The following is a 24,905-nucleotide window of genomic DNA, read 5'->3' on the forward strand; positions in this document are numbered from 1 at the left end:
AACCTATCTTGGGCTTGGTGTAGAAATGGCTCCAAGCAAACCCTTCATGTCTCTTTCTCCAACTCTTATGTGTTGTACTAGTAGTTAATTGAATAATAATGAAATGTTGTTTAATCCTAACAATAAGTTGAATATGTATCTATGTATATGCTCTTATGTTTTGTGTGCAGGATTTCATACAAGATTTCACTATATTAAGCAAGAGATTATTTGTTAAGAGTTAAAGCCCTAACCCTAATTTGTGTAATTTGTGATTTTTAGGTCAAAACTAGGGCATATTGGAAAGGGGACATTACAATTTTCTCTGATTAAATAAACTAATGTCTTTCTATAGAAATGGACTATCTGCTGGAAAAATAAGTCTATTAATTTTTGACACTGTTAACATCTGTGGTCTGCTAAAAAAAATCACTCTACAGCACAGCTTATAATTCTAAAAATGGACTACAAATTGTCAATTTGTAGGCTTGGGTATGGCTAGTCCCCATGGAAATACAAGAATTTGTTTAACCAAATAGTTTATTCAATATTTACATTGTTTTAAAAAAAATGTTTCGAAAGTATGTCAGAAAACTAAATAAATTGATTATTTGTTTTGTTTTAGTGTTCATTCTTCAATGGTTGTTTGAACTTCAAAGTTCAATCTAAATGATTTTTATTCAAATTTTACACTTCTTAGTTTGCCACGTTATGCCAAGTTTTTATTGACATCTACGTTGTTAAAATATTTCATCTTGATCTCTAAATTTTAGCTTTCCAAACCTCCCAGTTTGGCACATGTTGGGAAGAGAAGATAAAATACTTTTCCTGTTTGTACATTTAGTTTGGAACAAAGTTGCATGCCACAAGTTCTTAAGTGTGCCTTTGTGGAATCCCCTTTCTCCTCATGGTAAACATCTGGCCAGATTTGGCAATGTAGAAGGATAAATAACATTTGATTATAAAGAGTATAGAAGGAGCATTTTCCAACTACCCAAAAGGTATACACATCCTATCCACCAAGCGATGGTGCCATACAGTGCAACCAATAGTTATGGCCACAAATATCATTGGGAAAAATAAAATAAAGTAGCACATAAGTACCATGGGACATTTTATTGTAGGTAAATAAAGTTCAATTTCTTTCTTGGTTTATTAAGCTTTATAGGACCACGTTATTCATTTATTGACAAGCACTTGATTTGGGCATTCTGGCATGCCATCTGTTGTTCATTCTATTATTCTTGTAGATGACATGGTCCAATTGCACATACCATTGGCTTTGAAACAAACATATTTTTTGATTGCTACATGTAATAAAATTTAGCATTGTGATTTCCTTCAGCATCTTCCATGATTACACCACACAACTTATGTCAACATTTTCGATTTCATTATACTGGTATTTGCACCTCCCCTTTCCTTCCCAATTAAAGTTTGTCATATCCTTATATTTGTCTGCAGCTCATTATTCAGTTGCATCCTATCTATGTTGACTTATCTCAGTGCGCCCCTTGTACATTTTGATGCAATTGCTAGTAATATTTTCTAATAAGATCTTGGTACAGTTGACCTTCTTTAGAATACTTCATATCAATACTAAATCTCTTATCATTTCAACCTCTCAGTATCTTCTTCTTTAAGTAATAGCCTAAGTGTAATCCTTGGGTTGTATATGTGCTTTGGCTAAGCTATTGACTAAATTCATGAGGTTCTGTTCATATATACAATTTTCCCTGTTACTCTCAACAAGTTCCTTAGCCCAACTTGTATATTCAATTACTGATAGAGCTTCTTTTTTTCATAGAGTGTTATGTTTTGTTTTTGTTCAATCTTGAGCATGGCAAAAACTGAAGAAGAACTATTTATTAGAAATCACCATCTATGACATGCTCAGATCTCTGTTTGTATGGACTGAAATCTGATTCTAGTAACAGACACTCAATAAAAGAGGATGAAAATGCTGCCTCGTGATATTATGTGTTATTCCATGCTAATTGCATTCTGGTTGGTGTGGGTTGATAATATTTTATTGCATGATGTGATATTGTGAATTTCTCTCCTACACGATATCTTTGTGATAGGAGGACTTCTCAAACTTTGCTTTTGGTTTTCACAGATCCAGGTGGAAAACAAGCTAGTGCAATTCACTGGGACCCACCTCCAGAAAATGTTTTTGTGTGGAAAAATAAGCGGCTGAAATTACCATCAACTCTACGCATTTATGAGTGCCATGTTGGAATAAGTGGTTCAGAACCCAAAATTTGTTCCTTCATTGAATTCTCACAAAAGGCATCGTTATTTCATCATTTCATGCACTTCCAGTCTGCTTTCATGTATATTCATTTGGATTGTTTTTTATGTTTCTTTTCCACTGTTTAGAATTAAATGCTACCATGGTTTTGTTAAAGTAATGCTGCATCTAATTGTAGATGCTTCCCCACATCAAAAGTTGTGGATACAATGCTATACAATTGATGGGAGTGCAAGAACATTTTGACTATGCAAGCGTTGGTTACAAGGTACATATAGGCTTGTAGAGTTTCATCTCATTTTACTTGTAAGAAGTTTTCAAGCATAGCATTATTAATTTTGAACGGGTTATGGTAAGCATTTGAAGGACATTCTTGCAACTTATTTTTGTGCATTGATTAGTATTTTCATGAACACTTACTTCGCATATTAGCTACAAATTGTTCTTTGTTCTTACTTTCACCTGTGGTGTTATACATCACTTTGACAGCAATGATTATTGCAATTTTTTTTGTGCCATTTTCTTTCTTTGAGTGACATGTCTTGGAACAAAGAGAAAAAGGGAAATTGTTTTTGTTTACAATCCCTGTTAATTTATATCCCTTTATGCATTTGTTAACACAAAATGCATGAAAATATCTCTTAGTAGATGGCAGAAGAATACCATTCGATAGTTACAGTGCCAAAAGCTATGAGCTATCTTAGTAGAGGGCAAAAGATTCTTATCAGGTAGATAAAGTGCACAAGGTATGGGCTGTCTTCAGTGCAGACATTAAAAGTTATCAGTGAATACATTTGAATGTGATTGACATTTGGAAGGGTCTATCTTTCCTATTTGAGCCTTGCTTCCTAGAATTCAGTGATTTAATCTCTAGTTACACAATATCTGGCTGCATGTAAGATTATTAATAATATTAACTCTAGCCTCAAAAGTTTTATTGTGCCTTTAAAAAGAGTCAGAGAATGAACGCATACCTTTGGTTGGCAGCCATGCAACTAAGGTACTGTCAGTCTTTGCAATAGCCCTTTAATTGATTAAAATGTTCTGTGTTTCTTGTTTTCTTGATACGCTAATCTTGTTGATATTTTGTCCATAATACTATAAAAGATATTAAAATCAGATCATAAAATGTTTCAGCACATGCATGAATCTTATTACATGGCCATGAGGACATTTATGAGCTATTTTCCAGGAATTCGTTCTTCTTATGGAAATTTTATGATCATCTGTAGATTTGATGGACACTATTTTCTTTGCAAGTATGCATTTATTAACCTCTAGAGTGGGTGAAAGCCAGGTTCTTTATGGAGAGTAGCTAGAGTTAGTAGAGGGTGGGAACTCAGCAGTGAAGAATTTTACTGTAGTCCTTCATACTAGCTAAAGAGTGTTATCATTTATGTCATGGGTAGGACATATATTATGGATTTGGTTGAAACCGTAAATATGCAAGGCAAATTTCCAAAAAGGAAACAATGATGGATAACAAATAATATCATTTTTGAAACAAGATGACAATGGCAAACATCAACTGGTAAGATTGGTCTCTTAGGTGCCTCGTGTGTTGAAGGTGTTGACAAGAAGTTTTAAAGAAAATTATTTTTTGGATTATATAGTTATTCAACAATTTTGTCTTAAATTTTTATGTTGGTTGCTTGGTATCTTCTTAAAGCTTTCTTATTCAAGGGACTTAGGGAAACGTTATTTTCTGATCTATTATGTAAGAGCTGTCATGTTGTTGCCCATATTCACATTTACTTTATTTTGTCATGGCTTATTATTGCAGGTTACAAATATGTTTGCAGTAAGCAGTCGACTTGGCAGTCCTGAGGACTTTAAACAACTAGTTGATACTGCACATGGTTATTCTCTTGTCATGCTATCTCTTTGATATCTACCTACTGGATTTTTGTAATCAAGAGAACAGTGAATAACAATGCAGATCACATATTTTGATAAGTCTCTCTCTTGTCATGCTATCTCTTTGATATCTACCTACTGGATTTTTGTAATCAAGATAACTCTCTCTCTCTCTCTCTCTCTCTCTCTCTCTCTCTCTCTCTCTGTGATAAATCACAAAGGATTTCTATTCAGTAAATTCTAGGTTACATTAATTTTAAACAAGCATGATGCTTGGATGATTACAAAGAACTGTTGCAAAAGTGACCAGGAAACATTATCATAAAGAACAATTTACAGCATTGGAACCATAGTTTGCAGAGTTGAACTTGGAGAATACTCAGAAAAACTCGACTAAAATTAAAAAAACACTTCAATTTATGGAAAAAAACATAATTTATATGTGAAATACAACTGCAAAATGTATCAAACGAGTTTTCCGGAGGCAATGCCCTCAGCAGGATTGAGGGGCAGAGCCCTTGTCATCCAGCCCAAATGAAGACCTTCGAAAGCACACAAATGTTCATCCCCCACACCATTTTCGTAATTTTCTAAAAGGTGAAAAAAAAAGCTTATAAAGCCAAAAAGACAGTTTTTGGAGTGTTTAGTCCAATTTTTTTCCCACGTTTTTAACACGTTGCTGGTGCAGCGAGTCAATTCATCAGGTTTGCTGTGTTTTTGGTGAGTCTCAGTGAGTACTCACCCAAAACTTGGCAAGTGCTTAGCAACTCACCGAGTTTGCAATCTATGGTTGAAACAATGATTTAAGCAAGAGAAAATATGCTGAATTGTTCTTTAGCTTGATGTTAGCAAAACATAAATATATCATTTAACATGGTTGACAACTATAAATGACCAAGGGAAGGATCCTCAGCTTCTCTCAATGTTTTGATTGATATTGCAATGGCTCTTCATTTTGTGAGGTTGAGCTGGGAGATGTCTTTCATTATTCCAAATCCATACCATGATCTCCTTGCTTTCACCTCTAGGCTATGCATTCCGTTGTTCCACAGTACTGACAGCTTAGTTGAAGTTGTATTTTTTTGAGATGAGAATCCTTTTAGGTGTGTGAAACTGCTGGTTGCTTTCTGCACTATCTCGTCACAGCTTCTCTGTACTGAGGATGTATTCTATAGCCTCTGTCTGTTAAGCACACTTTTATAGAAATTTTGAAGAGTGGCTAGGTCTTTGTGGTGCCAATTAAGGAATATGATGATAGCTCTATGATTGTCTTTGGTCTTGGAGGTTATTGAGCAGCAGATTTCAGATTTCAGGGCTATAACCTTGTTGAGAGCTTTGAAATTCTGCAAAATTCAGGAAACCATTTAGGGTATCAATGATATTTTGCAAGGCAAAATTTATGTCTGTTTGATTGGTTTGGAGTGGCTGGCATTATGGGTTTGAGCTTCCTTGGTTCATTGTTGCACTTTATGGTGGATGGGGATGTTGAGTTTGAGTCAGGATTTAAAGCTCACCACCTTACATGAATTTTCCACTTAGTTTAAGTTGATGGAATGATAGAGAGTGTTTATTGGTATCAAGCATAAACAAAAAAGTGTCCCACCTTGGAAAAGTCAGCCCCCTTTGAATGGTGGTGACTCATCATCACCACCCTCCCTTACTCCTATAAAGCATCGAGAGGAGGATAGGAAAGGAGGGAAGAAAACATAAAAGAAAAAAAGGCTATGTTAACGATATTGTTTAAGAGACACGATATTGACTAAGGGGCTGCTGACCTTAGTTACTTCTAAACAAAAGGCATTGTTTGGAATAGGGAGGAGACACATCCTTCCCATACAGCCCCTCACACCAGCCACACACATATTAAGAGGTCCAGCAGATCATTTTGAGAAATAATTTTTGGAGAGGAAAAAGAAACACGAGAGAAGAAGCACACAGAAAGGAGGACTGATTACCTTGGCATTCGAATTACTACTGGAGGTAAAACTTGTTAGAAATATGTAGCTTCGGTCAGATAAATCCAATCGATCTACAAATGTCTAATTGACCTTTTTGGCCTCAGACATCTATATATTAATCTTGATCTCTATCCTTCATTTATATTTGACTGCATAACTGGCATACTATAATCATTATTGAATGATCGTATAGTCATTATTATTTACAATCTGTTAACTGTTTACATATATATATATATTTGACTCTATACATAGTCGATAACAGTTATGTTATCAACTATGTATAGTATTGACTATATTATATGATCGTCAATTGCTATTAATGATTGTTCTAATTAATATTGATTATTACTGTTGTCGGTTTTATTATTGCCGACTTGTTTGCTAGACTTCAATGTGTTTAAGGTTCGGTTGCTTTGCTATGGCTGGACGTGGCTCCACATAAGAGTCACGACTCTATGTGGAACCATGTCGGTTCCACATAGAATCGCAAGTCTATGTGGTCCGACCCACTATCATATATTATCGACTATGGATTCAGTCGATAGGACAATGATCAATTCGAATACTTACAACATTAGCAATTGACCCCTGCAGTTTGCGGATTACCTTGTGTATTGTCGACAGTGAATAGTCGATAACAATATATGCAGAAATAAATTGGTTATTGATGTTGATTAATATACATCATATGAATTGAGGATAGTTCAATATATAGTGTAAACAACATATATATATATATATATACTCCTGAGTATAATTTAACATTACATTGCAATCTGAAAATTGTCAAAGACATCAGTGATCCATTCTATATATATTCTGCAAACTGAAATATATAGGAAGTTACAGTGTTAGAATAAAAACTAAGTGACTATAAAATTTTGAAAATTACCATATATATAAATCTGATCCAACTTTATCATGGTATCAGAGCAGGATTGAGCAAAGATCAAGATCAGATTGATATAAGCAAGATTATCTTCTATTATCGTCTTCAAGTTCATCTATTTATATCAACGCCAAGATGGTGAATGGAATTAGAGTTGAGGACAGACTTGAAGGAGCATTAAACTTCGTATCTTGGAAGTTTAGAGTTATGCTTGCCTTGGGGGAAAATGAATTAAACGAATTCGTGAAAGATGCCGTACCAGAACTAAAAGAAAAGGATGAGAAGCTTCAATGGAAGAGAAAGAACAACAAAGCAATGAAAACGCTGGTTGACTCTGTGAAAGATCACATTGTGCCAATCATCTCCAAGTTGACGAAGGCATGTGACATGTTCAAGACATTAGAGGAGATGCATGAGATCAACAACACAAGTCGAGCTCTCGCACTGAAACAACAACTTAACCACATCAAGATGACAAAAGGAGAATCCATCATGTCTTACTTCATGAGGATTACTGAATTGAGAGATCAACTCTCTACCATTGGACACACTATCAATGGCAAAGAATTAACCATGTTGGCTCTTAATGGTCTTAATGGTCTTCCTTCATCATGGGAGTCATTTATTCAAGGGATAAGCGCAAGATGAAAACTCCCTAAGTTTGATCGATTGAAGACAGACTGCATTCAAGAAGAGTCAAGATTGGCTACAAGAGGTATTGGTCAAAGCTCCGCAAATGAAGATATTCATGTTCTTGCCGCACACTCCTCAAAGAAGAAGGGTAAGAAAGGACACTCCAAAAGAAAGAAAGATGAGAAATTAAATGGTGCTCCTACACACAAAAGAAGGAAGGACATTTCATAAATCCAATGCTTTAGATGTGACAAATATGGTCACTATGCAATGAAATGTCCAACCGGGACTATGCCTCAAGCCTCCATTGCAGATGTTGGTGAGACTATTCCACAAAAGGATTCAGATGGATTCATATTCAGATGAAAGAGATAAGTTTTCTTTTTTGGTTGAATAATGTTCATGAATTTAATATGTAGTTTTTGTTAATTCATGCAATTACATTATGCGTGTTATTTGTGAAACAACTTTGTCAGTAGATGTTCTCCTACGACAAGGTGCATTTGGATATCTTGTGTTTTACATTTCTTCAATTTACTATAAGAAATTTGTCACTTACATTTAGGACATCTTTAGAATCACAGTCTGTTGCTTTTCAGGCTATAGAGTTTTGAAGTTCTATTTGTGATGAAGAGATTAAAATTCAAAAAAAGAATATGCAAAGGACTTTAGTGGAGATTCTGAGATTTTGCATTTCCATTTTTATAAAACAAATATCTACCTATAGAGGTGCAACAGCTCACTTGTGAAAGCCATAGAGGCACTTGTGCTGGTAATGATAGCATCTAGGGTTACAAAGACAAGATTGAGACAAGAGGGCTCTCTCAGTGAGAGGGAGCATACTGAAAGGGGATTTTGTTCTAAATCTCAAGATGATCATATTCCTGCCTAGGGCTTAATCTTATGATAGTAGATCCATGGTGGTTTTGGATCTAGCACTTCCAGCTGTATGAGAATCATACTAGATGATGAGAGTCTCCTAAAGCAAGATATCTTCCATGATTGGGACCATGTGAGCAGGGTATGCTTCCGTGACAGAGGGAGCAGCTAAGAGGATGTGCTTCTATTGATTTTCGAGGATCTTGGTTATATTGGTTCAGAGGGAGTGGACCATTTCAAGATGGTTTCTCTAGTGATTAGTCAAAGGACTATGATTCATGAGATGGAGACCCATTCATGTAGGCTGGAAGGCCTTTATGCTAACTTCTAGGTCATGACATTCCTGGATAGATGAATACTTGGTGAGCTTGGAATACACCAAGAGTGATGCAGACTCCAACCTTGTATTTCATGAAAGGTCAAAGCATGTGGAGATCAAGTATCACTATGTTAGAGACATGGTGGAAAGGTATGCTATTCACTTAAGATACTATGTGAAAGGCTTTCTAGAGACATGGTGGAAAAGTATGCTATTCACTAATGTATTTTTCTTTTCAAAGATGTTGTAAAGTGTAAACTATTGTGATTGCATTTCTCTTTGAGAGAGACTTAAGGTGAAAGCTCTTATCTACACCCTCTGATATGGTTCATGGTGTATGTCATGTGTGTGACGCCACGACAAACATCACGTGAGAGAGTCCGTGATGATTTTCTTGTACTTGTGTGTTTACCCTCTGGATGGGCCATGGTGAATATAATTGTGAGATGACAATCTCACAATGATGAACACTTGTGCATCTCACCATTATTGTGAGGTGACGATCTCACAATAATTGTTGATATCACGTGAGGTGATATCTATGAATAAACCATAATGGTGGATGTCACATGAGGTGATATCTATGGATATGCCATAATGGTTGATATCACGTGAGGTGATATCTATGAAAAAACCATAATGGTGGATGTCACTTGAGGTGATATCTATGGATATGCCAAAATGGTTGATATCACATGGGGTGATATCTATGGACAATCATAATGGTGGATATCACAAGAAGTGATATCTATGGATATGCCATAATGATTGATATCTCATGACATGATATCTGTGGATATGCCATGATGGATGATATTAACATAAAAGAGATATTCATGGTGGATATTATGTGACGTAATATCCGTGGACATGCTATGAGTTAATATCCTTAAAATGCCATAATGGTGGATATCATGAGTCGTGATATCTGTGGACATGCATAATGGTGGATATTACATTATTTGATTATGGTGGGTATCATGCGACGTAATATCTGTGGACATGCCATAACTTCTGATATCACGGTGAGGTGATATCTCTCACACAATAAATGGAATTATTGTGTTCACTATAAGGTGTTATTACTTATTGAAGGAAAGAAGGATATCCTCCCTAGCTAAGAGGGAGTGTTAGAAATATGTAGCTTCAGTCGGATAAATCCAATCGATCGACGAATGTCTAATTGGCCTTTTCGGCCTCAGACATTTATATATTAATCTTGATCTCTATTCTTCATTTATATTTGACTGCATAACTGGCATACTATAATCATTATTGAATGATCATATAATCATTTATATTGGCAATCTGTTAACTGTTTACATATATATAATATATTTGACTCTATACATAGTCGATAACAGTTATGTTATCAACTATGTATAGTATCGACTATATTATATATTCGTCGATTGCTATTAATGATTGTTCTAATTCATATTGATTATTACCGTTGTCTGTTTTATTATTGCCGACTTGTTTGCTAGACTTAATGTGTTTAAGGTTCGGTTGCTTTGCTATGGCTGGACGTGGCTCCACATAAGAGTCACGACTCTATGTGGAACCACGTCGGTTCCACAGAGTCGTGACTCTATGTGGTTCGACCCACTATCATATATTATCGACTATGGATTCAGTTGATCGGATAATGATCAATTCGAATACTTACAACATTAGCAATCGACCCCTGCAGTTTGCGGATTACCTTGTGTATTGTCGACAGTGAATAGTCAATAACAATATATGCAGATAAATTGGTTATTGATGTTGATTAATATACATCATATGAACCGAGGATACTTTGATATATAGTGTAAACAACATTATAATATATATATATACTGCTGAGTATAATTCAACGTTACATATTCTATATATATTCTGCAAACTGAAATATATAGGAAGTTACAGTGTTAGAATAAAAACAAAGTGACTATAAAATTTTGAAAATTACCATATATATAAATCTGATCCAACTTTATCAAAACTCTGCGTATACCCATAAGGGAGGCAGCATCAGATATCAGTCAGTATATTTGTAACACTCAATAATGTTCTGTAGGATGCAGTAATAACTGAACTAACTTTAATCAGGCTCTCAGCATTACTATAAAATAACATAGGTATAGCATTATAATAATGGGTCTGATCATTAACTGAACATAGGGAACATCTAATCAGAGCTATAAGAATGTATATAGAGATTTGTTAATAATCCACTCAAATATTAATCATAAAGTAATGAATCTCTGTATTATCAATCTCATATTAATTGAATGGTTAAAATATCAGCAAACAATATATTCACAGTATATATATATGGAGTAATTATCTTTAGTACATCTTAGATAGGCAAATGTGAATCTCTTTGTGAGTAGACGGGAAAGATGTAGGTAAGAGGGTATAAGTTGCCATCTAAGTAGTATACATTGTGTGGATGCCAAAGTTCTGCCACCAAGGCCAAGAGGGTCAAAGTCCCACTCTTGGGCTTAAATTGCACAAATTGAGGACCCCAATGCCTTCCTACCATGATGAGCTATTCACTACAAGAGATGAGGCATGAATAGGGAAGTAAGACAAGTACCTACTAAGTAGTATACCTTGTGTGGGGTCAAAGTCCTACCACCAAGGCCAAGAGGGTCAAAGTCCCGCTCTTGGGCTTAGTATAGGTTAACTTGGTCAATCCTATCATGTCCCACCTTTAGGCTTACACTATACTTGGTAATAAATAGGTTGTATGTGATATGTTTAATAATTCTAACGATAGCATTAGATTTATATGTGTGTGTGTGATTTCCATGTTGTGATTGCAGGATTCATATTTAAAGCATAATGACGAAATCAATATTGTAATTCTTTTCTCTTGCCCTAATTTAATGTAATTGTGAATATAGGATTTCATTTATAAGCAACCTAGAAGGGGACATTACAATAGCTCTTACCCCTTTTGGTGCTGTGCTTAGTTGTGTTGGATGTAATCATCTTGGTAGGATTAACAACTTGAAAGAGTGAAAAATTGTCACCTTCATGTTTCATTTCAAGAAATATGGTGAAAAGACAACCAACATCTGATGGGTGACCCTCGTTTACTTCTGTATACATCTTTAAACTCTTTTCTCTTCCTTAAGCATTTTTCTAATGATTGTTGGCTAGCTTTGAGACATTAGCAACTAAAGTTGATAATGGATGCTTTTATATACTTTTCTAATAACCTTATCTCCATCTTGATACTCATGATCAACCTGATCTTGAGTTTCCAATTGGTGATGCCAAATTTAAAACATCTCCTAAATTTTCCACTATAGATACAAAGTAAGACTGAGGTGAGGTGTGGTTGGGTCGTTGGGTTATCTCACGATATTGAAAAAAAACAATAGATACAAAGTACTGCCTTTAATTGTTTACCAAGTGCATTGTGAAGTATTTGAAGGTTGATAGGAAGTGATTTGTGGTGGAATTATGAAGGGATGGCATAGGATGATGAGGACCATAAAGCCCATTGAATATGGAAATCGCATAGATCATGATCATTAGATTCAATAGGAAGCCATGAAGCCATTATTGTTGGAGTCAAAATGTTGCTGGGGGACCAATTCATGCCTTTAGGTTGATGGCAAGGGGAATAAGAATGCCTCTGAATAGGGTGCTCATTTACAAACCTATCTAGGATCTTAACCTACTAAATGTTTTGATGCCTACGTTCATTGTGGGTTTGTTGTCTTGGCTAGCTGTGCTTGTTTGGGGGCCAAGGAGAAATGGGTCATAAATTGCTTTTATCCTTCCTAAAATATTTGATGCTGAGATTAGAAAATAATCTGTTGTCTTTTTATGTTCTCTCTTTGGTGATAATTACATCTCAAGAATTTTGCCATGGTGGATATTCAAGTGTATAAGTTGTCCTCTCTGCCATATAGGATGGACTTCATGTAATTGCATCCTTCATTTAAGCTTTACTGTCAACCATTCACAAACAATATATCAATTCTTAGATTTGAGCCTCCATGATTCATCATTTATTGTCTTCAAACAACAAGATTACCTATTTTAGTATGTCTACATGACTTGGAGAATCAACGATGAGCCTTTCTTGTGAGTGAAAAGGGAGTACTATACAAGTAGATTGATCAGGTTGAATGTTGTAGATGGCCTGTGAGGGCAGTAATAGTGTTTAGTCCCTTTTGTTTAGAATGTGTGTCCTTAGGACTGAGTTGATTTTGTTGTATGTTGATATTTCTTTCGTGTGGTTCCTCTTCTTGTACTGCCATAATGCTGGTTTAGGGAGTTCAAAACTATGCAAGAGCAATGTCTGCCTGTCTAGAGGATCTACCATTTTAATACCCATGATGGCAAATCCATCTCTAGCATTGTTTGTGGACAACCTTTGGTGGTGGATTATAACTTCATGGAACTTGTTGAGCCAAGTTCTTATCTTTTGTAGAATAAAATTCATTTCCCATCTGCCATGAGAAGGGGCTTCAAGGTAGTTTGTTGTGAGGTAGGTGAGGATAAATTGTGAGTGGCTTTCCATTAGGAGATGATTGACATGTAGGGTGATAGCCATTTTGACTCCTTGTTCTAGAAAAAGGACGTCCATCATTTTATTGGTTGGAGTTCCTAAGTACTTCACATAGGTGATGTCAAAAGATCTTGTCAAAGTCCGTAGATTCATAGTTAAAATATTTGGACTTAGTAAGCTGATTTTTGACATAGACTTAGTCTTGGAAAACACTCAACAAATTGAAAAACCACAAAATATAGAATTTTTTTAAGGATTTAAAGCTTTTGCCTTTCACTATGCACCCTTTGATAGGTAAATTTTAAGAACATAATAAAACTTATGACTTAGAAGCTAATTTGATCACATACTACAAGTATACATTGATCAAATAAGTAAACAAAATAAATTTGAGTTGAAGGAAACAATAGTTTTAAATATATAAATATTCCCTAGTACTTTAGGTATAAATTTTTTATGGATAATGATATCCATTGCATCAGAAACAAAAACCACATAGAGTCATGAACTACAGTAGAGAGGAGCCTATATCACTCAGCCTAGCATTGCTAGCTCTATGTGGGTTCTTGCATTTGTATCTCAGACAATTTTGCATTGCTCTTACAACCACAGTAGCATTAATGGGGGTTAGGAACTTAGGATTGACTTGGCAAACCAAAAATATAAATGCAATTTTATCACTTGGGATTTATCACTTCATCTAGGTGTCTCATAAGTTCTAGTTTAACCAAAGAATTCATTGTGGGGACCACGCCAATTTGCCTTTCCCTAGAATCAAGCTGATGTATCTTAGATTAACAACTCTGCACTTCTTCCAAAATGCAAACTAGACCATCTTTTGATTGAGGAAGGTGATCGAGTCTCTTACCTGCATTGTAAAGTTTCTCTCCAAAAACTTCTTTATTGAATGATGCCATTATTCACAACTTGGAAGAATCAAACCTTTGACAAACCTCTCAAACTTAACTGTGGAAACTTGAAACTGATATGTAGCCATTGAACATTGTTATGCAATATAATGAACACTAACACACACACACATTTTTTTCACTTGTGCAATTGAAAAAATATGCAACAAGGGTTAAGATCACTAGTTCTGATACCATTGTATTGATCACCGTATATTTTTCAATTTTTTTAACAGAAATAAACTCCAATCACAATGCGATATCCTTATCACTTTTCTATCACCCAGTTTCCGAAATGGGAAAGGTGAGAGCATACGGTGTATAGGACCCCACCAACTATCTACAATGTAGCAACTTGAATGAAACACACTTTGTGGCGATGCCAACTAAAACTTCACTTCTTCAATGGAGTGTGCTATGCAAGAACTGAAAGGAAAACACTTCCACACTTATATAGCAGAGTCTGTTGCTACAACCCTAAAGTGAACCAAATAACATGAATAAATCAGCATAACTATCAAACAATGGAAGACAATTTTTTTGGGTGGGTGGGGGGGTTGCCCATGCATGCATAGAGTGATAGATATTGTAATCTAGCCGCACTATTGATTAAGACATAATTGTGGGTAACATACTACTTGGAACTTGCTGCCCCCAATCCTGCATCACAAAATCGTTGAAAATTTATGTCATTGTCCTCAGTGGGTTTTTGTTGTATGCTGATGTGGTCGTATAGTGAGGAGTGAAAGAGGGGCGTTCATGTCATGCAATGCATTTGGTATTCTGAGATGGGTTATAATAAATTAATGCACATCATTAGAAAGAGGCCCAACTTGTCGTCATGCTATTCAGACATAATGTTCTTCCTAAGGTTTTCCAGCTATAATGAAAGTTCATACATTGACTTTTGGGCCATCAAATTAGCTATTTGAAGAGAATAATTTGATATGTTAGAATATTCATTCTTATCTCTTGACTGTTGGTTGCCACAACACAATTTAGTGAATACAACATCGTCCTAGAATGTTGTTGGAAGGAATGAGGATACCGTTGCATTTAAGCCAGATGTGTGGCTTGTGTCGGCAACTATTGGATGCCAATGATTCTCCACTTTTCTTTCCTTTTGACTTTATTAAATTGTTTCAACATTTCGTATGGATTAAGTCCCTTTGGTGTCATGGTGTGTTGGGCATTATGGAATGTGGGGTGACAAGTTATTTTGAACCTTTATATTGTTGAATATTGAGTGTGGGGGTCTGATTGTTAGGGATTATAGTAATAATGTCTTGTTTAAAAATGGGAACGCAATATTATTCAAAGGATAAAGGCTTTTATCATTTTAAAGGGATGTCAACATTAATAAGTTTTTGGCTATGAGATAGGTCCAAATTATTATTGGTTTGGTGGGTTCATAATTAATTTATGGCAAGGAATTCTAATGATATTTTGGATGGTCCTTTTGATCTCTATGCGCTTACATATGGTATATGAGTGGTAGGTTGAGACTAGTCCTTGGATGAGGCATGGCATGGGTTGATGGCTTATGTGTTTTATTAGGAAGAATCTTGTCTTCCATTGCTAATGGCAAACCTTGTAGATTGTTGTAGATTTCTAAAATCTTGTTTTTTTAGGCATGAATTAGTTGTTAAATACTGGGTTATTTGTATGGGATCTAGGAGGAAAGCTCAACATAAGATGACGTCACTTGAGAAGGTACCAACATTGAAATTACCTCCATAACTAAGCAATATGAAATAGCTAGTTTTCACCACGCAGCAATTTTTAAACCACTAGGGTCTAACAGGGGGTGGTTTCAAAATCATTGTGGTGGCTTCATAACTGCCTTACTAGTTTTGAAACCATTGTGGTGAAAAAGAAACTATCGAATTTTGAGAAGGTGTGGTTTCATCTTGACACAAGGAACAAGAATGTAAAGCATGCCAATTGAACCTACCTCATTGAATTCTATGCAAGAGGACTTCTAAGTTTTAACATATGTTTGGAGTCCTCCAACATTCAGTTAGAGGACATTGATAGTCCATGATGAGAATCAAACTTATTATTAGCAATAACGAGGTGAAGAACAACCTGAAAGCAAGGAAATCTACTTAGAAAAGTTGATATTTTGTAGGTGAACTTGTTTATTTGAGCAAAATACTCTAGTAGAAGAGCATTGGCCACTAAAATCTAGGTTCTTCTCCCTTCTTGGGGTTTCCTAGGATAAATATTGTTTTTTGTTGCATCATTTTAGTCCATTTCTGTTTACAGTATCACTTTAATTCATCCATTTACACTATTGTTTGGTAACACCAAGTAGCACAATAGTTTTAGTTGTTTCACTTCTGATTTCTACTTGAAAGTAGAGGAAATTATATACCACTGGGTCATCAAGAAATGAGATAAAGTTGGTTTAGAAATTAAATGTCCACAAATGAGCAAAATAGGTTAATGTGATTTGAAAGCAAATGCAGTTACAATAAAATGATGCTAGGGTTGAAAAAATCGTAGGTTTTTGAAAATGAATAAATGGAAGAGCATCAGCAAACAATTATCATACAAATTTAAACTTTGTGTAGGTAACTTGGCAAGTTCAGCATTACAATTGAGCTTGGTCATGTGGTTAAAGCCTATGACCACAAAATTTGAACAATTTTTAAGGTATGTGGAAAACAATCTTTTGAACTTCCAGAAGGGGGCTCTCATACATCAGATTGGTTTCTTGCTTGGTGTGACCTAAAGGTTTGAATTATCATTATCATTTCTTTATATGCAAATATCCTTGGAAGAGTAAGCCCCAAAGTGGTTCAACCACAAAGAGTAGATTTTTGTTTCTTATCCTCAATGTTGTGCTAATTTCTGTTGTACTTGCAAATGAAGTTGGCCACCTTTCTATTTGATGTTGTGCAGGAGACACTCATTTGAATAGGCATACTTTTCTTAAAAAATTATTTGAATATGCATTTTTTATTTTTGAAAACTTGTCCTTTGTTATTTCTCATTCAGTGACATGTTTTGGAAGTGTAGCATGGCCTAACATTTGTGCAGTTTCTGCTTGTGCCTTGTTCTAAATTTGTTTTAAATATAGGTCCATTCCATACTTGATATGAAACTGCTGTGGAGACATGATTATAGACTGTTGCCATTTTCAGGATTAGGATTGCTAGTATTCATGGATATTGTACATTCATATGCTGCTCAGGATGAGATGGTTGGTTTGGCATCATTTGATGGTGCAAATGATTGCTATTTTCATCGTGGTAATTTATTGATGGCCCAGTCCTCCTACCCATGTTTTTCATTGGGTGCTATGCAGATGTGATTGTTCCATTTCATTTGTTAAAAGAACAAAGAAATATGAAGGCACCTGCATTTCTTTCATAGTAATCTTTTAAAAAAATTACTTGAAACAGAAAATCACAAAACTTGGTTCATTTCCTTTAGTGCCTGGTACTAGAACTTAATTTGAGTCCCCATCTTTATTGTCCAGGGAAGAGGGGACACCATAAGTATTGGGGTACACGGATTTTCAAATATGGGGACTATGAAGTCATAAGATACCTTCTTTCTAATTTAAAGTGGTAAGCATTCTTTAATTTCTGTTCTGCACAATTGTTGTTGACAATTTTTTCCCCTTTGAATATCAAATGTGTGCACCCATATTGGATGCTCCTCTATGGACTAGCATTTCTCTGATGATCGCTAAATGTCATGTGCTGCATGTTAAGCTTCTATATTACTGTAATATGATTGTTGAGTAATGTATTATCCTTGTGCTTCCAGTCAATGTTTTAAGGATATCTAGCACAATACATTTGGATTTTGATGTCAATGTTTAGGTCACAAGTTCTGTGAATGCTTTTCTCTAGAATCTGTACAAATTTTTAAAATAATTTCTAAATTAAGAAATATCTTGTCATTTGATCATGATGCAGTCCATTTGGTTTATTTCATGGACTTTTGAAACAGGTGGGTTGAGGAATATCGAGTTGATGGCTTCCATTTCCATTCGATTTCGTCAATGCTTTACACTCACAATGGCTTTTTTAACTTCACAGGTGATTTAGAAGAGTGAGTGACTGGACCCATTTAGAAAACAGTATGATAAATAATGTTTCTCTTATGCACCTGACATTATTTCCAGCTCCCTAAGATATCTACAGTTAATGACATTTCTTTATAATCTAATGATAGAAAAAAAAAATGTTATTGTAGAGATTTGTAGTCACCAAAGCTTGAAAGTTGGACTCACTTATAGAAATATCTTACATCTGGGCAAAATAACTTCACATATAAAGTTTTGTCCTCACACAAAATTCATATTGGGAAACATTTTTTTGCTCCTTTTGGTTATTACTTGATTTAGAAGGTTTACAATAATTTATTCTGTGCAGAATATTGAGTTTAATAAGATATTCTTTGTTTTCTATTTGAAACTGTACATCTTTTATGAAATAAAAAGGAAAGCAAATCATAAGAGTGTTAATTTTGAGGGTCCTCTTCCCAAAACACGAGGAGAACAGTTATATTCCTAAAAGCCTCAAATCTAGACAGTATATGTTCAGCAAAATCTATCTTAATAAATTACCACTTTTATTCGCAATGATATCGTGTGGTCTACACAAATTTCATGGTGTATTCATATTGTAATGGGATGATTAAAGCACATTAATAATGTTACCTATCTCTGACTAAAACAATCATGGATAAACTGTAGTGCTGTTTTTAATGCCCGGCTTCTCTAATGCAGATATTGCAACCAGTATGTGGACAGCGATGCTCTTCTTTACTTGATTTTGGCAAATGAGATGTTGCATCAGCTTAATCCATCCATAATAACAATTGCCGAAGATGTGAGTGAGTTTTTTGTTCCTTAAACAATAACAAATGATTTTTTTTTCATAAAGAAGAGAGCAGAATTGCAAACCTTTGGTTCACATATATATAACCCTCTAGTAAATTCTTTTAAGACAAGTTTTGTCAAAACACAATATGAATAGCAATTTTTTGGTTAATTTTTTAACTCCTGCTTCTTCTGCACCATCAGTACTAACTTATAGTATAAAAACCTTGAAACATCTACATTCTTGCCAAACACCTGATCTGCCTTAGGAGTTGTATATGTAGTATGTTCCAAACCTAATGTAGACGACAGTCTTTATGTATTAGAAAATAGTTTTTTATTGCTTTTATTTGTCCTCATATTTGAGTTCATGTTTTTAGCTGGCCATTACATCTTCATCTTCTCTTAAAGTTTGTAGCTCTTTAGTGTGGAATCTTTCTCATAGTTAGATGTGTTTATCATGCTTGTTTAAACCTTGTAGAATTTTAAAAAATGTTACATTCATGTGTGTAAAATGTGCTTTCTGTTCACCACTAAATATATTCCTCTTCAACACAAATATGTCTCTCTCATTATGTTGTACCTATGTGGCATCTTCTAGAGGAATCTGGAATCCTTCAAAAATAAAATGCAATTGTCATATCTTCATATCTCGATTTTCATGTAGTGAATCTCAAGATTTTAGGCCTAGCTGGTCAACATTGAAATCTGAATGATTTTTTTCTCAGCCATTGTACGCATTCTAACTCATTTATCTTGTTTCAGGCAACATATTATCCTGGATTATGTGAGCCAGTTACCCAGGGAGGATTAGGTTTTGATTTTTTTGTCAATACTTCCATACCAGAAATGTGGCTATGGTTCCTTCAGAATGTTCCAGATCATGAATGGAATATGTATACGGTTAGCCATCCATCTTTATTCATTTTCCTAGCTTGTAGATATCTTTTTGGATTAGAAAAAATAATTATTGTTTGCTCTTCTTTTTTAAATTTTCAGGGAACATTATTTTTGATATATCATCTCACATTATAAAAATTTAAAAGTGTGGTAAGTATTTTGTCCTTACAATCCATTTTCTTGTGTCATGCCTCTTAGAGCTATGATTTGGTATGGTTCATAGCTTTCATACCTACTACTGAAAAGCAATCTAAGAAAATTTCTGGTTTGGTTTTGGTAATGTTGTTGCTGGGTCTTCGAGTTGTAAAATTGCAATGTGACAACTACAATGTTCTCCCCTTTGGCCTTGGTTTTTTTGATTGAACTTCATTGTGTACGTTAATGCCAATCCTTGAGTTTATAAGTCTAAATAGTTGTGGTCAAAATGTTCTTTTTTTCATATCTATGTACCCTAGGGATGCATTCACTATGTTTATAGGCCTGTTTCATATGGTGACATTTTGAGGACAGGTTGGAAAAATCCCCTCTTGCCTTCTGCCCCACACAATATCTCCAACAATTAAAAAAATTCAGAAAATTTTCTGAAATACCTACCTTTTTGTCAGGTACAACAGGGTACGGTAAAGGACAGCCCAGATGTTTCCTACAACCCAATCAACATAAAATACAAAAAAACACACACACACAAAACTGAAAAGAGAAACTGATGGGGTGCCCACAAGGACCCTCCCACCTGTTTACACCAACACTAAACCTTAAAAAGGCACACTAACAATTAAAGAAAAAAGAATCATTTTGGCATTTTCCATATTGTGAAGAAGAAGACAAAGAAGGAAAACAATTGTGAGAAGAGAAAAGAGCAATTGTGAAAAAGCAAGAGAGCATCAAGTCTACATCATTAACTTAAAAGCAATAAAATTATGAAAAATGGCATATGCTTTGAAGGTTTGTGTGGTCTCAAAGGATTTAACTTGGGCTACCCTGCGAGAGGTGTTGCATCCAAACCCCCATGAGGTGTGTTGCCTCTCAACCCTGCTTATAACTTAATACAATCAATCAAGAGGAATAGGCATACCTCTCAATGACTAGAGAAGTTGGTGGCCATCTATACTACCTTGTAACTTCAAAATCGATAGGCTCTTAAGTATTATTAGACTACACCTGTACACTGGGATATTGATCCCAAAGATGCCACACAACTTCGTGAGGAGACATAGGAAGGATTGGTTAGGTTTCCATTGGATGAGATAGTCCCTAGTAGTGACAATGACTTAGTCTTGGACTTTGATTTTGATACAGAGCTAGCAATTGTTGATTAGAGCCAGTGACATTTTCTGTGTTTTTTGTCATTTTGTAGTTGCAACTTGCAAGCTTTGGGTCGTCTTTTGTAATTTTTATATAATATATATGCACATTGACAATGAAAGCAATAATTTTGTTAATTTGTTTGTGGACTCTCATGTGATATCTCAATTTGAACTCTAATGTTATGTATTAGGGTTCTATAATGTATATGATGAATGCCTTTCAATGAAAATTTGAAATTCCTTATATTTTTGAAAATTTCCCCTTTAATAATAGTTGTCCCGTAAAAATGGCCTCCCAAAAACTCTACCCTAGAAACGCACCCCCCTATCCCTTGTTGTTCCTGTCCTAAAACTTTGGTGTAACATAGGTTTATATTAAATAATTTAGTTCTATACTTATATAGATAGGCCTAGGTAATCGATTCTCATCTTCCTACCTCTTGAAGTATTCATGTCTTGCATGCAACTACATTCAGCGTGGACTAATTTAACACTTGCTACATTGATATGTTTTATTGTAATTGCATTAGAATGGTCAATGGAGTCAACTTCTCATAAAAAGGTACAATTGACGATTTGTGGTGGGCCCTTTTCAGCTGAGAAATTAGTTATGACAGCCAAATATTTGTCATGTCCCTTTTTACGCAGCCGACCTCAGCACCTTAAATAAAAAATAAAAATAAAAAGTTGCTTAAATACATGGATACATATATGTGTGTGTGTATATCAAAAAGTATTCAAATAGAGAATATATTTATATAAATTAAATTTTAAATTTCAAATTGGGTGCCAAAAATAGGTCCTAAGGGCCCAAATCCCAGGGAGGCATAAAAGTAAGTTTCCATTCTTTATTTGAGCAGCTGATTTTCCCTAATTTAACATTGTTGGTTAAAATCCAAGTTTCTTCAATTGAGGACCAAACCTCTTAACTATGAAATCTTGAGGTTAGGATGCCGAACCCTATCCTCTTCCTTGGCAATTCTACATAGTAATTGCAGTGTGCCGTCAGTAGATTATTTCAGGTTTGTCCATGTCAAATTTCTACCAAGAGGCATGCCAGATTGAGAAAAGGGTTCAATGATTCATCTTTGGCCCTGCACCTAAATGTGGATATCCTAGCATTGCTAGGTTGATTACCTAGCAAAATATTGTGCAAGTAAGGTGTTTACAGCTTTGTGGAGTCAGCACTGTAGAAGAAGCAATAATGCGATCTCCAATCCTGCCTTTGCCTTCATAAACTAGATTGGGGTATTTAGACATATATCCAGATTGTAAATCTAGATCGCCACATTGACAGGGTGTTGGTTATTTTCAGGTCGTAATGATAAGTTGCTGGTCAATGAACACCTAGATCATGAATGCATACTCAAATCACCATAACAAGGGTGCACATTAACAATTCTCAGACCTCTGCAGATCAGTGAAGAACCAGAACACTCAAGTATAATCAAAACAGCCTACAGCAAGGCGCAGATCAGCAATTCATAGTTGCCATAGTCAAAACTCACAGAATACTCTAGAGAGCTCAACAAGGGAAAAAGTTGATGCTAGCATTCTTCCCTACATTGAAAGGATGTAGATCACACTCAAGTTGTCACATTGACAAGACAAACACTAAGATCGGACATAGGAATATCCAATCTATAAGTGATTATTGCCACTTTTACCAAATTTATGTTTCATTTATAAACCCTAGATGAGTATTTAAAATTTAAATAATCAAATGAGTCACTGTACCTCAGACCTGATTGTATATCAGAGATTTCTATTGCCAATTAAACAACAATGTTAATATCTGTAATTTCCAACTCTAGCTATTTGGATCAAAATTGTAGGTCAGTAATTTTGCTGTTTAATCTATGTTTGACTATCTATCCTCTCTTTATGAAGAAATATAGGTAGTGAAAATTGCATGATAGATTGTAACCAGGCATCAAAAATAATTGAGTCTCTTACCACAGCCTAGGGCTATCGCATTGGTAATAGAGCAGTGATCTTGCCAGCCTGCAGGGTAAAGCTAACATTTTGGATGCATTCCAATCAAAGAGACTTGAATTCTACAAGGAAAATAGAGATGAAAGGTTCTATAGAGGCCCAATACAATATGTTTTAGTCAAGGTTCTTGCAAAATGAAGAGGAAATAGATCTTGTTCAAAAGTTATGGATGAAAATATAGAAGGATATAGAAAGGTACAAACTTAAGACCCCAAAAATTTGTGACTTGTATCAAAGGTTGCAAGAGGATTTCAAAGCAATTGTCCCCTCTGATGATTACTTGGAGATAATCAGGGATTGGTATCTGTTGTGACCTTTTTCACACATCGCCCCATTGCAAATGGGGACCCTCTCTTTTCTTGCTTTCTAGGGTTTTGTTAGTGTCTCGTGGCCTTCCACTTTAGTTTTGCCAAGCCTTGCTCAATTTTGAACAGTTCAGGTCTTAAGGATTGAAAGTTAGTTTTTGCAAACCATGTGATTCCAAAGTCAAGACCCCGCCAAAGTGCCTAGAAAGGCCAAAGGACGAAGATCGCAATTGATTTGGACAAATTTGAACAACTTTCTATTTTTAGAAAGTCTGCTTTTTTTGCCTTTTTCCTATCTTTAGGAAGTTTCGTTTTTTGCATTTTTAGCCCAATCCCCGGTATGGCTATTTTTAGAAAGTTTTCCCTATTTTTTAGGGATGACTGCTTTTTGCTTTTTCGGAATGGGGACCTAGGGTCTGCATTGATACCACTGACCTGCTTCGACTGAGATCCAAAATTTCCAAGTTTTGACCTAAAAAGCCCGTTCCCTACATTTTAGGGGTCATAATGCTTTATGATTTGCCCGAGTATGGATTTCAAATTTCAAGTAAATCTGGTTAAATTTGGTTAAAATGTGAAATTTTGAAATTTTCCAAATTTTTTCTAAGTCTGGCTAATGGATAAGGTTGAGTGTCATGACACATGTTCAGAAAGTCCGCCTAAGCAAAGTCCGCCATGTTGGAGGTGTTCAAAAGGTCCGCCATGTTGAAGAGATGATCAAGGTCCGCCTTGTTGAAGGGATGCTCAAAGTCCGCCATGATGAAGGGAATTAAAAGTCCGCCCTAGGGGAACACTCTAGACTCCGCCATGCCTTGGGAAGCCTCCAAAGTCCGCCTTGGTGATGTTTCAAAACCCTGCCCTATGCCTTGAGTGGGGTCACTTCAAAAGTCTGCCCCCTCGGTGATAGACCAAAAGTCCGCCTTGGCTAGGAGAGTCATCAAAGTCCGCCTTGAAGAGGGAATGATGGAGGCCTTCTAAAGTCCGCTATACATGATGAAGGAGGTGCCTTCAAAAACTCCGCCCTCCAAGCAAGTAGCCAACCTTCCAAAACTCCACCCTATGTTGATGCCCAACACATAAAACTCTGCCATGCAAAGGAAGGGCATCAAAGTCCGCCCAAGATGCTAGCAATGGAGAGGTTCGCCTTGTTGAGGTCACCCAAAGTCCGCCATGTTGGAGAGGTGCTTAAGGTCTGCTCAAGAAGACCTTCCAAAAGTTTGCCAAGTATGTTAAAGAGGCCAAGAAGAGGGAACTTAAAAGTCCGCCCTCCTTGGTATCCTTCCTAAACTCCCCCTAAGGAGACCTTCAAAAGTCCGCCCTAGGAGATGCATCAAAAGTCCGCCCAAGGTGCTAATTATGATTG

The 24,905-nt window shown here is 35.6% G+C and overlaps 1 protein-coding gene across 5 annotated transcripts in view; it reads left to right on the forward strand.

The window, feature by feature from the left end:
* The window catches only part of LOC131069836 (1,4-alpha-glucan-branching enzyme 3, chloroplastic/amyloplastic), a 296,891-nt gene that overhangs the window by 149,290 nt on the left and 122,696 nt on the right, over nt 1–24,905 (forward strand). For 4 of the 5 annotated variants that reach the window (XR_009112229.2, XR_009112228.2, XM_058005412.2 and 1 more), the window contains exons 5-12: nt 2,099–2,271; nt 2,412–2,501; nt 4,017–4,092; nt 17,345–17,452; nt 17,683–17,773; nt 18,162–18,263; nt 18,943–19,045; nt 19,801–19,938. Coding sequence is in view for 3 of the 5 variants with exons in the window: in XM_058005412.2 (XP_057861395.2) it covers nt 2,099–2,271; nt 2,412–2,501; nt 4,017–4,092; nt 17,345–17,452; nt 17,683–17,773; nt 18,162–18,263; nt 18,943–19,045; nt 19,801–19,938 (881 nt within the window). In the remaining 2 variants the exon portion in view is untranslated. The remainder of the gene's footprint in view (nt 1–2,098; nt 2,272–2,411; nt 2,502–4,016; nt 4,093–17,344; nt 17,453–17,682; nt 17,774–18,161; nt 18,264–18,942; nt 19,046–19,800; nt 19,939–24,905) is intronic. The other variant, XM_058005413.2, reaches the window with a different exon arrangement.

Source organism: Cryptomeria japonica, chromosome 6 (genome assembly GCF_030272615.1).
Source record: "Cryptomeria japonica chromosome 6, Sugi_1.0, whole genome shotgun sequence".
NCBI classification, from domain to species: domain Eukaryota; kingdom Viridiplantae; phylum Streptophyta; class Pinopsida; order Cupressales; family Cupressaceae; genus Cryptomeria; species Cryptomeria japonica.